The following is a 13,896-nucleotide window of genomic DNA, read 5'->3' as shown; positions in this document are numbered from 1 at the left end:
AACTGTCATACCGTTGGGTGTGTTTATCTGTCAGGGAGGAGCTTCCTCGGTTTAAGACCTAAAACTTATCTCAGATGCCGTGCATGCTTCCATCACGCCCTAATGCCTGCCCTGGCTTGGTGAGTGCTGCTCCAACTTTTTATTACTCCGTTCCATCTTAGGGCCACTAAATTAAATTGTTCTGTGAAAGAAATGCCGCGGTCCTTGAAACTAAGCGTTTGTTTTTCTCCGTGCAGGAGTCGTCATGCGGGAAGAATAACTAGGCTGCATTTCTGTGACGTGTAGCCGTGCTGGTTTGGACGCAGAGGATCGGCATGTCTGTGGCCAACTACCAGCTGACCGAGGAGCACCTGTGGTGCTGCATCTGCCTGGACGTGTTCACCAGTCCCGTCACGCTGCCATGCGGGCACAACTTCTGCAAGAGCTGCATCCTGGAGCATCTGAACTCGACCGCTCAGCGGCAGTGCCCCATGTGCAAGGAGCGGGTGGACAAGAGGCACAAGCTTGGCGTGAACACGTTCATATCTGAGCTGGCCGTTCAGTACAGGCAGTCTGCAGGAAGGAAACCAGGAAGCGGCTCACAGCAGCTCGTCGTCACGCCAGGAGTAGCTTCCTGTGCCGCTCCTGTTGGACCTAAACGCCCGTCCTCAAGGTCCTGCCTGCTGTTAGGCGTCACGCTGCTGGCTCTGCTCCTTTTCTTCACAGCTAACTTACATTTCCACAGAACGCTCAGCGGCAATGAGAACGCGTCGCTCTTTTCTTTGGCGGAAAGGACGGAGAGCATCTGCTCCAAGCACCACGAGCCCCTGGAGCTCTACTGCAAGAACGACGAAATGAGCATTTGCCAGAGCTGCAGGGCCTCCGGTCACAGCTTCCACCAGGTGGTTCCTGTGATGGACGAATATAAAGAAAAGAGGGCCGAGCTGCAGAAAACGGAGGCCCGGATCCAGCAGGTGATCTGGCAGAGACGGCTGAAGATCCAGGAGCTCAAACACTCCATGAAGCTCACAGAGGAAGCCGCGCACAGAGAGATGGCAGACGGCGTTCAGATTTTCACATCTCTGATTCAGACTCTGGAGAAAGCTCAGGCAGAGCTGATTGGGACGATTGAGGAGAAGCAGAGGGACAACGACAGGCAGGCCCGGAGTTTCATCTCTGAGCTGGAGCAGGAGAACTCAAAGCTGAGGAGGAGGCAGGTCCAGCTGGAGCAGCTCTCCCGCTCCAAAGACCCCCTCCTTTTTCTCCTGAGCTTCCCCGCTCTGAACGCCGTCCCAGCCACTAGAGACTGGACCCAGCTGAGGATCTGCCCGACGAGCTACGAAGGACTGACGAGGACGGCCATGGTGAGCGCCATGAATCAGCTGACCGAGGTCATCAGAGAAGCCATGAAGAAGCTGCAGGACGCCGAGACCAAGAACATCCACCGGTTTGCTGTGGACGTGACCCTGGACCCCGATACGGCGCATGCTGCACTCGTCCTGTCCGACGACGGCAAGCGGGTCCACCACGCACACATCTGGAAGATCCTCCCCTACCAGTCCAAAAGATTTGATCCTGCCATCAATGTCCTGGGGAAGCAGGGCTTCTCCTGTGGGAGGTTCCACTACGACGTCCAGGTCAAAGGGAAGACCGCTTGGACTCTTGGAGTTGCCAAAGAATCGGTCAACAAGAAGGTGGAGCTGAACCTGAACCCAGAAAACGGCTACTGGGCCATTCGTCTGCAGAACAGAAACGAGTTTGTTGCACTCGCCAGCAGCCCGGTTCCTCTTTCTTTGGGATATAATCCGGATACGGTGCGCGTGTTTGTGGATTATGAAGAGGGCCAGGTATCGTTTTATGATGTTGACGCTGCTGTTCTGCTTTATTCCTTCACCGGGTGCTCCTTCTCCGAGAAGCTCTATCCGTTCTTCAGTCCTGGTCCGTACGACGGCGGCAGGAACTCTGCTCCTCTCATTATCTCTCCTCTGACTCAGAATACATAAAGTTACAGCATGTAATTGTATTTTTGATTAAATGGAAAGGTTTGAGTTCTTAATGTTCTCAGATGCGTATAATAATAATGTCAAATAAGCCGGTTTTTTTAAAGAAAATAACTGTTTTACCATATGTGGAGGTCCAAATGTGCCATATTTAAATAAATAGAATATTTAAACATTTCTGTAATTCAATAAAATCCGAAACAAACATGTTGGTAATTTACAAAACATACAACCAATTATATCTAAAGTTTCCGAAAAGTAGCTTTTAATTACAAAGATTGTAAAAGGCCGTATATTTCTTGTACAAATACGGACATCATCAATCATAATTATTAGTAATTTATCAAACTAGACCAGGATCGCTGTTTGCTTTTTTTATAAAATTATGTTTATAGATAGTAAATACACCTTAAGAATATACAAGGTTTCTAGCCTGCAAATGTTTTGTCCTTTTACCCAGGTCTAAAATTATTTAAATCTAAATTCATTATTCTTTTAAACAAAGAAGAAACTAAAGTACGAAAAAAAAAAAAAGATTCTCTTTGTGTTTCTTTTTAACGTACATAAAACTGTAACTCTAAAATGGAACTGAATAGATAATAGCACAACAGTGAAATGTGTGTTTACTTATTTTCATATTTTTTCTGTCACACAATCTGTTAAGGATTATCTAAAAAAAAAAACTGCTGTTTAATATTAATTAGTCTGAAAGTTATTTTTTTTTTTTAAAAAAAGCTACCTGTAAATACAATTCTAAATGGGTATTTTTAATTTATATGACCATAAAGAAAATTCGAAAAACACAGTTTTCCTGGAGAAAGGCCATATTGAGATGGGAAAAGGAACATTTTGAGAAAAATGCAAACTGGAAGAAGGCAGTTGAGTAATTAAAAAAAAATCTTTATATGTAACGTGGATATCTGTATGTTTATGGAAAAATATTAAAATTGCAAATTAATCAGTAAACATAACTTTCATAAGTATTTATAATGCAATAAGGATGATCAAGATACACACATTTACCAATTTCTTTCCAAATAGTGAGCCTATATTTATAAATACAGAAATAAATAAATGTTCCAATAAATAAATAAGCATACAATTAATTGCCACCAAAAATACAATAAACAAATAAATGTAGGTAGAAATAAATTATACAGTGAAACAAAAATGTATATATCTCTATTACAAAGGCGAAAAAATAAAGAAGCTAATTAAAAGTTACCTTATTTATTTATTGTCCGTTATAATCTTCAACTTTATTTATTAATTACTTATTTTTTAAGTATTTATTTATGTGCATGTAATAATATTTTTGTCTGTTTTTTTTTTCTTCCTTTGTGTTGTTTTACCCTATATATTTCTGTGATGCTATTTATTTCTGCCTGTCGTTTTTACATTTCTGTCTGCATTTCTGCCTCATTATGCAAATGAGGAGGGGCTGCGTCTTAAAGGGTCAACTTCTTCCCATTGGTTGGTTAGCATTTTACTGCATCGGTCAAATCTACATGGCTTTTCCCCGCACTAAAGCTTAAGTAATGTCAAACTCAGCAGGCAGACGTTCAGTGTCCGACCTCTCAAGGAAAGCTGCTAATAGACTGGAAGAGTTAGAACGCTGTACATTTGGGATCTGAAATGTTTTTCTGTGGTTTCAGATTCGGCTTTTCCAGATCAATAACTCATTGGCGGATGATTTATTCTACAAAACAGACACCTCTCCGCAACCACAGCAAGGGAGACACTGAGCTACAACCATAGTTTCCTCAAAACGAGTCTCCCATCGCGCTGGGTGAATTACATTGGACCCTATGCAGAGCTCGCTTGATAAGAAAATATTGTAGTTGACTATAAAAGGCACAGTATGAATTATCAGATTCACATCCAGGCAATAAAAAACACTACAGATTATTATTATTCTATCCATGTTGGTCTAATTTGTGAATAAGGCGGAGTTTCATAAAGCCGGTCCAACATTTCCCCTCAGCTGCAACACTTGGGGTTCACGCTGCGTCTTTACGCATGATCCAGCACCGCAGTGAAGTTGGTTTGAAGTTGGATATTGGACATCCAAGCTCCGCGGAGTCAGCGGGATCTAGATCACGGTTGATCCGGTTGAGGGACTCCGATTTCGGCCAGCGTCTCTCACCTGCTCCCTCCTCCCACACGCTGTGGTGCATTTAGGGACCGTCAAAAAACTTTTGAACCAAGCTCTCTTGAGAAGCAAAAGTCAATAAATACCTTATCTTGTGACCAGCTAAGATGAAACTAAATAAGGTAATTATTACAAAGGCGAATAAATAAAGAAGCTAATTAAAAGAGATGTATACATTTTTGTTTCACTGTATAATTAAATTTCTACCTACATTTATTTGTTTATTGTATTTTTGGTGGCAATTAATTGTATGCTTATTTATTTGACTATATATATATATATATATATATATATATATATATATATATATATATATATATATATATATATATATATATATATATATATGAACATTTCAAGTTACCACCTTGTAAGTATAAATGGGTCAGTATCTTGCTCACCCTTAATGCATAACAAACATAAATTAGTTATAAAGTGTGTACAGATTAATTAATAACTATAAAGTATTTATCAGACATCTAACGAGGAACCTTATGGAAAAGTGGTACCCAAGAACTTATCTGCATAACCTGATATGCTGCTATTTTATTTCTCCTACATTCAGTCAGTTTTAGCGTTTTGTAACAACGGTGCAGAAAACATGGCTGGAAAATAGCTGTTTGCAGCAAGTTTAATCAATACGTCTTGATGACATTTTTGAGATGAGCGACTGTCAATATGGCACAGAGAAGACAAACGAGAGGCAAACCACTTAATTCTGATAAAGCTGCATTTTTGGTGGTATAATGGGAGGATCAACCCACAGCGTGACAGGCCACCAGCTGTTTCAGCGCTGACGGTCCACACCGTGTAAACACAACATGGCCGAGATCCACACAAGAAGTACAAACGTGAAAATGGTTATTGCTGCACAGCTGGAAAATGTCTGCGATTATTCCAATGTTACCAAACCTGTTCTGTGGGACATTTTAAGACTCAGATTTTGATTTTGGTCCAAACGCGGCACTAACCTCGGCACGGCCCCACGGTTGAAAGTCTAGAAACTCCACAAGAAAAGAGAAATTTGTCCTCGTGTCTGCATAAACAAAATTTTACTATCTGGGCCAAACTTTTTGACAATTATTTTTGCACTAATCCTTCAGTAGGAGGATCCCAGAAGTCCTGCACTTTGAGAAATAAATGTTCTGGCTAGAAACAGCGCCGTCCATGTTGTTTTCCAGCAAATAACGAAATTAACAAAGGTATCCGTGTTTACAAAAAAAAAAAGCTTTTATTTGCATCAAAATGAGTTTAAACTGATCTGAATGGCAACTGAGAGTAACATTGAAATAAGAGCATTTCTTTATAACACCGACTGTTCTGTTTATCTCCAAGTTTACAAGGCAGCAGCCTATTGTAGTCATAATCCAATTATTAGTAAACCATGTCACTGCCAAACTAAAGGCCAACCAGGAAGTGTCACAGTGCAGCAGTAAAGAACAGGAATAACCAGTTCACTTTACACCTGGGAGCATGCTGACTGCATTATGCTGGGTGCCATTTTAATAAGGTGCTTCCTTTTAATGGCAAACTTCACGCAATAGTGATCAACGTTTAATTCCTAACCCCAGCCTGTGTCTTTCCAGAATATTCCAAAAATATTTGAACACTTAGCTTTCTAATGTCAATTTTAATATCTGTCCATCAATCTTTACTTTTACTTTCTGCTACTTATTTTTTCTACTTTTCTTACTTTCACTTTCCCTGCTGTGTTTTTAAGGTAATAAAAACACAGCAGGGACACATTGAACTCATATAGTTATTTTTTAAACAAAGACCAGCCGAAAAAACAAACAGAACCGGCCCCTGCAAAATGACAAACTCCCAAAACATTTCTGTAAGTCCACCAAGAACCTACTGAAAAGTAAAAAATGGAACGCCATGGGCCTAGTCAAAGTCCAGGTCTTAAATTCTCATTGCGGTACTGTGGGGTGACTTTTAATAGTCTGTAGATGAATAAAAGCTCTCAAATGTCTGAATGATTGTTGGGTGGCTACAAGAAGCTCCTGAGAAACTCTACATCAACCAAAGATAGCAGCTAGTTTGACCTTATGTGAACATTTCTTTTGGACAGACTGAATATTTAATTAAGTGCACTAATTTCTTCACATGACTGTATTTCGAAACAAAATACAACTTTAAGACATTTATTTTTCTGTCTCAGCTTTTAGTTCATTAGCTTTCATTGAGCTGTCTTGGAAAAAAAATATCTTTATTTGAATTAAAATTCTCAATCAGCTTTTTTCTAAGAAAAAAATGGAGGTTTCCACTTTGATTTGTCACAATAGATTTCTAACTATTGTCTGTGCCTACGTATCAGAAAGTAAATTATCTGAGGTTATTTCACCTTGATGTTCTGGAATGTGGTGCCGTATGAACATTCTGTGGTTCTCCTGGGGAACCTTAATAAAGGTTCCCCAGGAAATAAAGGTAATGAGGAAGTCCTGATGATGGATGATGGAGAAATTTGCTCCCTGATCAGAACCACAGTGGCGCTTTGTTGCTAAATGTGGGATTACCATAAATACAACATGGAGACCTGATTCTGTGGAGATCATAAGTTGATTAACAGAAATATAGCTTTCAGTATTTTAATTACACTTTTTTGTAAAAGCTGAAACCATGTTGAAACAGGACTTGTATGATCGGCCTTTCGTCAGAATAAACTAAATCCCTCAGTAAGAAACGAATTCACTTGACAGTTGCTGTAATTGAGACTTTGGGCACACCCAACGTGTTGCATGAGACGAGCAGGAGATTAAGATGATTCACACCACAAGTTTTTTGTGCCAATGATAATTTGGGTAATTTCTTTTGTACTAAAGTGTCAGTTGGTTTCTCAGAAAGGATTATTTGGAAGCTGAAGACTACATCAATATCTGTTTCTTCAGTTTTCAGTCAGTCATGAATTCAACTAACAAGCTGTTTTTTCTTAAACAAATCAGATAGTTATATATATATATATATATATATATATATATATATATATATATATATATATATATATATATATATATATATATATATATTATAATTATCGCACTCTGGTTCTCCTCTATGTTTTTATGTGTCTGTGTTCTGGCACACCTGAGTCTAATTAAATCGACACGTCCTGCATACCAAGACTTTCTTCAGAAGCCTTTTTATGAGATCTTACGTCACACCTGTTAATCACCCATTTATGTCAGTTGTGTAGCAGCAGCAACACAAATGATCTAGAAAATATATTAAATAAAATAATTGAAATTGCATCTAAAAAATATCAAAAACAAAAAGCATTAAAATAAATGATAGAACGTTATTTTTAATCACAGCTAATTCTTATTTTTTCCAAAATTATTTTCTCACATATTTATGTAGCAACAACAAAAAAAGTCCTTGAGCTGAATTTTACAAATTTTTGTCAAATTGTTGTACATTTTCCTGTCAATTTGTGTATCAGAGGCTAAGTTTCACTGGTTTGCATGAACTGTCTCTACACTGCAAAAATACAACTAAAAAAAAGATTTTTTTTCTTGAAATCAGTGTATTTTTACTTGATTTGAGCAGGTAAATAAGATTATTTGCCAATGGAATGAGATATTTGTACTTAAAACAGGAAAAAATCATCTCCATCATCTTATTTCAAGTGCAGTATATCTAATTATCTTACTTTAGGGGTCAAAATACTCATTCCATTGGCAAATAATCTTATTTACCTGCTCAAATCAAGGAGAAATACATTCATTTCAAGAAAATTTGACTTATTTTTAGTTCTCTTTTTGCAGTGTACCTTAATTTGTGTTGTTGGGTTCCACCCATGACGACAAGGACTAACCCGAAAGAGCAAACAGAAGAAACCGATTTAAAATAAATTTTTAAAAAAAAGCCCAGAGGTAGAGTTTAAACACTTTTCTGACAGCTGGTATCGCCTAATGTCAGAGAGAAAACTCTAATGATATGAGGTGGTGCTTGTCATTTTACCACTTTGCTGTTTCATATCCTGGCCGTCTCAGTTAATATTATCATTAAAATCATTATCGGTACCTTAGTGAGTCTTTGGGAAGAAGAATCAAAGCAGTTCTGGAGGCAGAATGGACCTGGTACCAGAAAGTCGCAGCTGATAAAGTGTCTGCTTTGTGTTTTGGTTGTTTTCTGTCATGTGTTATGGAAATATATAATTTTTTTATATATAAATATATAATAATTATAGTTTGTCAGGATCTCCGAACTGGGACTTAAACTGTGGTTGTAATTTCAATTCAATTTTATTTATAAAAAATGTATATTTTTTTATAAATAAAAATAAATCGGCGCTCGGTCTATTAAAATTAGGCTGCTGGTCTGTATCGAGCAGACAAATGCCTACAACGGCCGTGGAGGAGGACTTCGGTAATATACTAAATGAAGCTTTATGGTACCGTTGTACGTGTTTGTCTCCCTCTGGAGTTGCAGTTGTGATAAATATATGCATATTATAAGTTTTTTGTCTCTGATAATTGTTTTCTTCCTTTGCTGCCAAATCTCCTGACCGGCTGAGACGGGCCGTAGTGAATGAAACAGGAAGAGCCGGAGGACGTCTTAACCCACGTTTTGCAGGTAAAGAGTCACGTGTCGGCGCTCCGGGGAAACAACGTTTACAGTTTGCTCCTGTGATGTTAATCCTTCAGTTCCAGAATAGTCGTAGACACTAACAGTTTGCATATCAGTTGCACCTTACAGTTTGCAGACGTGCAGCTTAGCGTCACCGCAGACCGGATGGATTATGGTAATGTGAAATTCAGACGAGCGTCAGAAGCGGCTGGTTGGAATATCAGAGCATTAGGCAGATTATGGAAATATGATGGTCTGGATCTTGGATTTCTCTCCACAGCTGAATGAGTCAAAGTCTTACCTCAGGATTAACTTTCTTTCTGTTTTCTCTGTGCTCATCAGTTTCTCGCTCAGCAGCACAAACTCTTGACAAAAGCAGTCACCTCTCTACGCTCCAGCATGTCTTCAGATTCTTTGATTCCTGCAATAAGTGATCAAACTGTACATTTAGTTTGCATTAAAGGAAGTTGTGCTCTGTTTGTGCCACAGTCCTGTTCTGCTGGTCTGGAGTTCATTCCCACCAGACATTTTATTTCGTTAAAGATTAAAGGAGAAGATAGGAGATTATAAGGGTGATGAACAGTGAAAATGAAACGGTGATGGAAAGAATTCCCGCTTTAGGTTGCCAAGTTAAATACTCAAACATGAAAAACATGAGCTAGGTTCCTCGTGTTATAATCGGTTCAACTGCTCCTTAAATTCACAGAAAACAAACAGCTTATGGTTTACTGTAAAGATATTTGATCCTGTTTGACAAATCCAATGCCAAACCCTCAAAGACTTATACATCTTTGAAATAAATGGAACTTAAATGGAAAAAGCGTTGAGTTAGCAGAGACATTACCCACATCAGCTGGGTAAAATAACTGCAACATTGCTTAAGATCGAAAGCAACACTGTCGCATTTTAGGATTAGAATATCCAAAACTTAAATATATGTACAGGGCTGTGGCAAATGTTAAGATCATGGAAAGTTAAACTGAGTAAATACGAAGGGCAAACAAGCTAACCACACCAACCCTGTGTGATAAAGAAATTAACTTTTCAACTGGTTGGTCCACTCTTGGCGGCTCCTGCCATCAAATGTTGGCCCATAATGGGCCTCCTACATCCCTGAGGATGAAATTTGGTCCGTGCTGCTTTGCAGAATCGTTCTACTTCAGCCACATTGCAGGGTTTTCTAGCATAGAGGGTCTGATTACAGTGACGACGCAGCGGATAGAACTGGTTTACCTCCAGACTTTGACTAGACCAGCGTCACACCTTCATTTATTTTAATTATTCAGAGGTGGGCTTGCAGGTGTGTTGTTTTTTTTTTATTCCATCTTCGTCCTGTTGCATAAATCAGCTGTGCTTTAGTTTAGGATCACTGACTGCAGGACGTGCTACAGAGCAGAGTTCATGGTTTCATCAATGACAATAGATCACGGAGGTCCTGAAGAAGCAAGGCAGCCCCAGACCGTCGCACATTTTCTTTAAAAATAACCAGTGTACTGTCGGCCTAATCCGTCGCCGGGTCTCCGTCCAACAGCAGAGCTTTGGGATGTGCAGAAACAGTTATTTCACCGTGGACCCAGGTCTCCAGGGAATCTTTCTGACCCCCTGTTCAATTAAGGTAGCTATATAAGCAAAAGAGGGTGTGACCTGACCGGGAACCAGCAGGTTGTACCTAATAATTTACCACTTCAAAGAGCGAGTTACCAAAACTGCCTCTGATTGGCTAAACGTTTAATTTAACACTGTATTTTTACAGGCACAAGGATAGGCATTTAAAATGATCAAAGCGTCTCCGGGGAATTAAGAAGGGTTTTCCTGATCTGTAATATTCTGCAGCCATCCGTTCATGACCGTACTTCCAGCCGTTGATCAGATCTAGGAGCACTGAAGGTATTTTTTGTATTTTAGAGATCAATTCAAGACATAGCGCAACTGCAAGGCTGATAGCAGAGGATCACTGCAAGAATCCGGTGTCCAGGGGACGTATTACAAGGTGTTCATGTTCCTTTAAGACTCTGGTCTGTTTTCCAGCATGTCTAAACCAAGCTTCCAGCTATTAGAGCTCTCTGTTACGAGGTCCATGGAAACTTCTTGTAATGGTTTCTTTGAAGAAAAAGGCAGTGAATCAGCTTTGCAATGTTCCACTAAATAAGGATTTCAATAACACAGAGACAGACGGGCGTATCGGTGTTGTTGTACCCGTCGCTCATCCCTCCAGATTCATTAACTTCCTGTTTCTAAACCGTGCTCCTCATCTTCTTGACCGTGTCTGATTAAATAAGCTGTCAGTCAGCCCGCTCTGCCCCAAGAGCTGCAATTACTCCAACATTATTACCTCAGTGCACCGCACACGGGCGCAGAGACAGCTGCAGAGCTGTCGCTGTTCTTTAATGGGAGCAAAAACCCGGATGAATGAAACTCCGGAATGTTAATTTCTGCAGAGGTTCGGCTGAAAGAAAAGTAAAAGGTTGTAACTTTGATCAGCTTAGCTTACACGTGTAACCTTATTTACCAATCTTTATGAAATGCACACGGGCAAGAAATGATTGATTCATTCCTGTCAGAGGAAACGGCAGATTACACACCTTCATTTGCATGGAAAGTCCCCAGTGGACGCCCAGCAAAGGTCCAATAAAGTCCTCCTGGGACAAGTTACAGCTTTTGACCAACCTTTCAACAGCTGCCATCTGATAACTGCCAATGAGTGTTTGATGGCAGCCATGGCGGGCTTTTGACCCACTCTCAGTTGTTTTAAGCTCCATTTAGCTTGAGCTATCCTGAATTTGGATTGGTTTCCATCTTGAACCGCCTGTTTAAGGTCAGACAACGGCGTCTCCATCAGGTTGAGGTCCAGAGTCTTGCTGGACCACCCTGTTGAGCTATTCATAGGTGGACTTTGTGGTGTCCTTCGGATCATCGTCTTGCTAGATGACCCAAAGGGTGTCTAATCTTCTTAAACTGATGGTGGGGCATTCTCCTGCAGGATGTTCTGGTAATGAGCAGAATTCATGGTTCCATGAATTACTGCAGGTCGTCCAGACCCTGAAGCAGCAAAGAAGGCCCAGACCAACACTCTCCCACTGTCAGGGCCTGGATGGGAGCAGATTTTGTGTATTTATGGTTGCGCTGTCATCTACTGAACAGCTTCAGGTTGATTTGCACTGTGGATTGCTTAGTAAACATCATAATTAATAACTAGAAAAAGCTGTTCCTGCGTAACAACGAGTGAGAATGCTAATCTGCAGAAGGATTTGAGAAGATGCAGAAGATCCATGCAGAAGAGAAAAAGTAGCTGAAAAACATTGAAGAATTAGAAAAATATGAAGTATTTGAACAATTTGAAGTAATTGGTAGTAGTAGTAGTAGTATCAGTAGTAGTAGTAGTAGTAGTAGTAGTAGTAGTAGGATCAGTAGTAGTAGGAGTAGTATCTGTTGTAGTAGTAGTAATATCAGTTGTATCAGAAGAATTTGAAGGAATTCAAAGAATTTGAAAGATTTGAAGTATTTGAAGTATTTGAAAATTTGAACACTTTGAACAATAAGAAGAATTTGAAGGAAATTGAAGGAATATGAAAAATTTGAAGAATTTAAATGAATTTGCATTAATTTCAATGGGAGCAAAAAAAAGTACAAATACTTTAAAAAGTATAAAAGGTACCATAACCATGAGATATAGCAGTAATGTTGAGAACGAGCCGAACATTTTGGTACAAAAATCGTTGAAATCGGTTGAAGTATGCGGGAGTAGTTAGACGCACAAAAACGTACGGAATAATAATAATAAAGAAAAACAGGAAAACATTCTCACTGATTAAACAGCAGTCATGCCTTTATGAATCTAAATTTATTGGGCAAAAATGACAATGGACCCTGGATAAGTGGTAAACGGCAGCAATAACCACTTGTTCATGTAGCGTGTCGTCCTGAAAGCCGTTCCCTTTATCTGAAACTGGAGCACACGGCACACTTCCTGCAGAGGACATATGTTTAGGCTTTATCACAGAGTCTGCAGCGTTCTCTCTTTGTTTTTACAGGGAAATGTGTTTTCATGTTCCACGGGCACAGATAAGCTTTTCAGAGCAGTCACGGGTCTCTGAGGTATTACTGTCATGGAGGTCCCCGGTGATACAGGCCTCTTTGTTCAGGTTCTGGGTCAGCAAAGGACGGCACAGGACAGAACGCACCGTTGACATACCATCTCACTGCACAGATCTTGACGGGGTACAAGGAATCAGATCCTCAGTCTAGAATCACCCGTCCTACATGACCAGCGTCTGTCTTTACATATTTGAGCAAACAAAGCCCAGAAACACCAGCTCAGCTGAATATATACTTTATACTTTTACGGATAAAATACAGCCAAAGTTTTATTACTGCTACTGGAAGGGCTTCACGTACCGCAACAATATATCATGATTTCATTTGGAAATCTGTTCAAAAGAGATTAGATTTAGAAATTGCAATCAATCAAACGCGCTATATTTCTACTACTCTGTATTTCACAATATGTAAACTTAGAGGTGGGTAGTAACTAGTTACATTTACTTAGTTACATTTACAAGAGTAACTTTGTGAGCAAAATTTACTTTTAGGAGTAGTTTTACTGCACTGTACTTGTACTTGAGTCAAGTATCACTACTCTTACTTGAGTAAAATGTCTGGCTCCTCTACCTGCTGTAAGTAACTTCATGAATGAAGAACAAACTTTTTTTAACCAAAAATGCACCAGAGACAAAAGCCTAAAGTTTGTTAAATTTGTTAAATTTGTTAAATAGCCTAAATTTGTTATGATTAGTTACTCAGTACTTGAGTAGCCTTCTTATTGGATACTTTTTGTGTATTGTGCAAGGTTCATACGCTGTTTTGTTTATTATCCTCCTCACCCAGCGTTGTAAAACTACAGCAAAGACAGGTTGGTGCATGCATTCAACAATAATTTAGTTACTACAGGTTCTAGGTTTTGTAAGAATTTACAGTTATAACCATTAAGGGATTTAACAGGGTGTTGTGATGTCCACTTCAAGGAAAGAGGGAGGTATATTTCTTGGAAAGTATGAAAGCTGCATCACTGCATGGCTGGATGATCAGAAACATTCATGATTCACTGGCATTGCATGACTAAACAATACGACTGAATGACTGCAAGTGTAGTCTTACCGGAAGAACAAATACTTACAGGTTTGTTTTTGGTAAAGC

General features: G+C 39.5%; 2 protein-coding genes across 3 annotated transcripts in view; both read left to right on the top strand.

Annotated features, from left to right (window-relative positions):
* Positions 1–2,066, top strand: part of LOC105937125 (nuclear factor 7, ovary) — a 47,546-nt gene extending 45,480 nt beyond the window's left edge. For both annotated transcript variants that reach the window (XM_036149245.1, XM_021324425.2), the window contains 2 exons: positions 35–119; positions 237–2,066. In XM_036149245.1, coding sequence (XP_036005138.1) covers positions 315–1,982 — 1,668 coding nt within the window. In that variant the 5' untranslated portion in view covers positions 35–119; positions 237–314 and the 3' untranslated portion in view covers positions 1,983–2,066. The remainder of the gene's footprint in view (positions 1–34; positions 120–236) is intronic.
* Positions 2,067–8,604: 6,538 nt separating this feature from the next.
* cpm (carboxypeptidase M) overlaps positions 8,605–13,896 on the top strand; it is a 42,100-nt gene continuing 36,808 nt past the window's right edge. Inside the window, exon 1 of the mRNA XM_012878279.3 lies at positions 8,605–8,709. The gene's annotated coding sequence lies outside the window, so the exon portion shown is untranslated. The remainder of the gene's footprint in view (positions 8,710–13,896) is intronic.

The sequence above is a fragment of the Fundulus heteroclitus genome, chromosome 17 (assembly GCF_011125445.2).
Source record: "Fundulus heteroclitus isolate FHET01 chromosome 17, MU-UCD_Fhet_4.1, whole genome shotgun sequence".
Taxonomy (NCBI): Eukaryota; Metazoa; Chordata; class Actinopteri; order Cyprinodontiformes; family Fundulidae; genus Fundulus; species Fundulus heteroclitus.
This window is presented reverse-complemented; position numbering and strand designations above follow the sequence as displayed.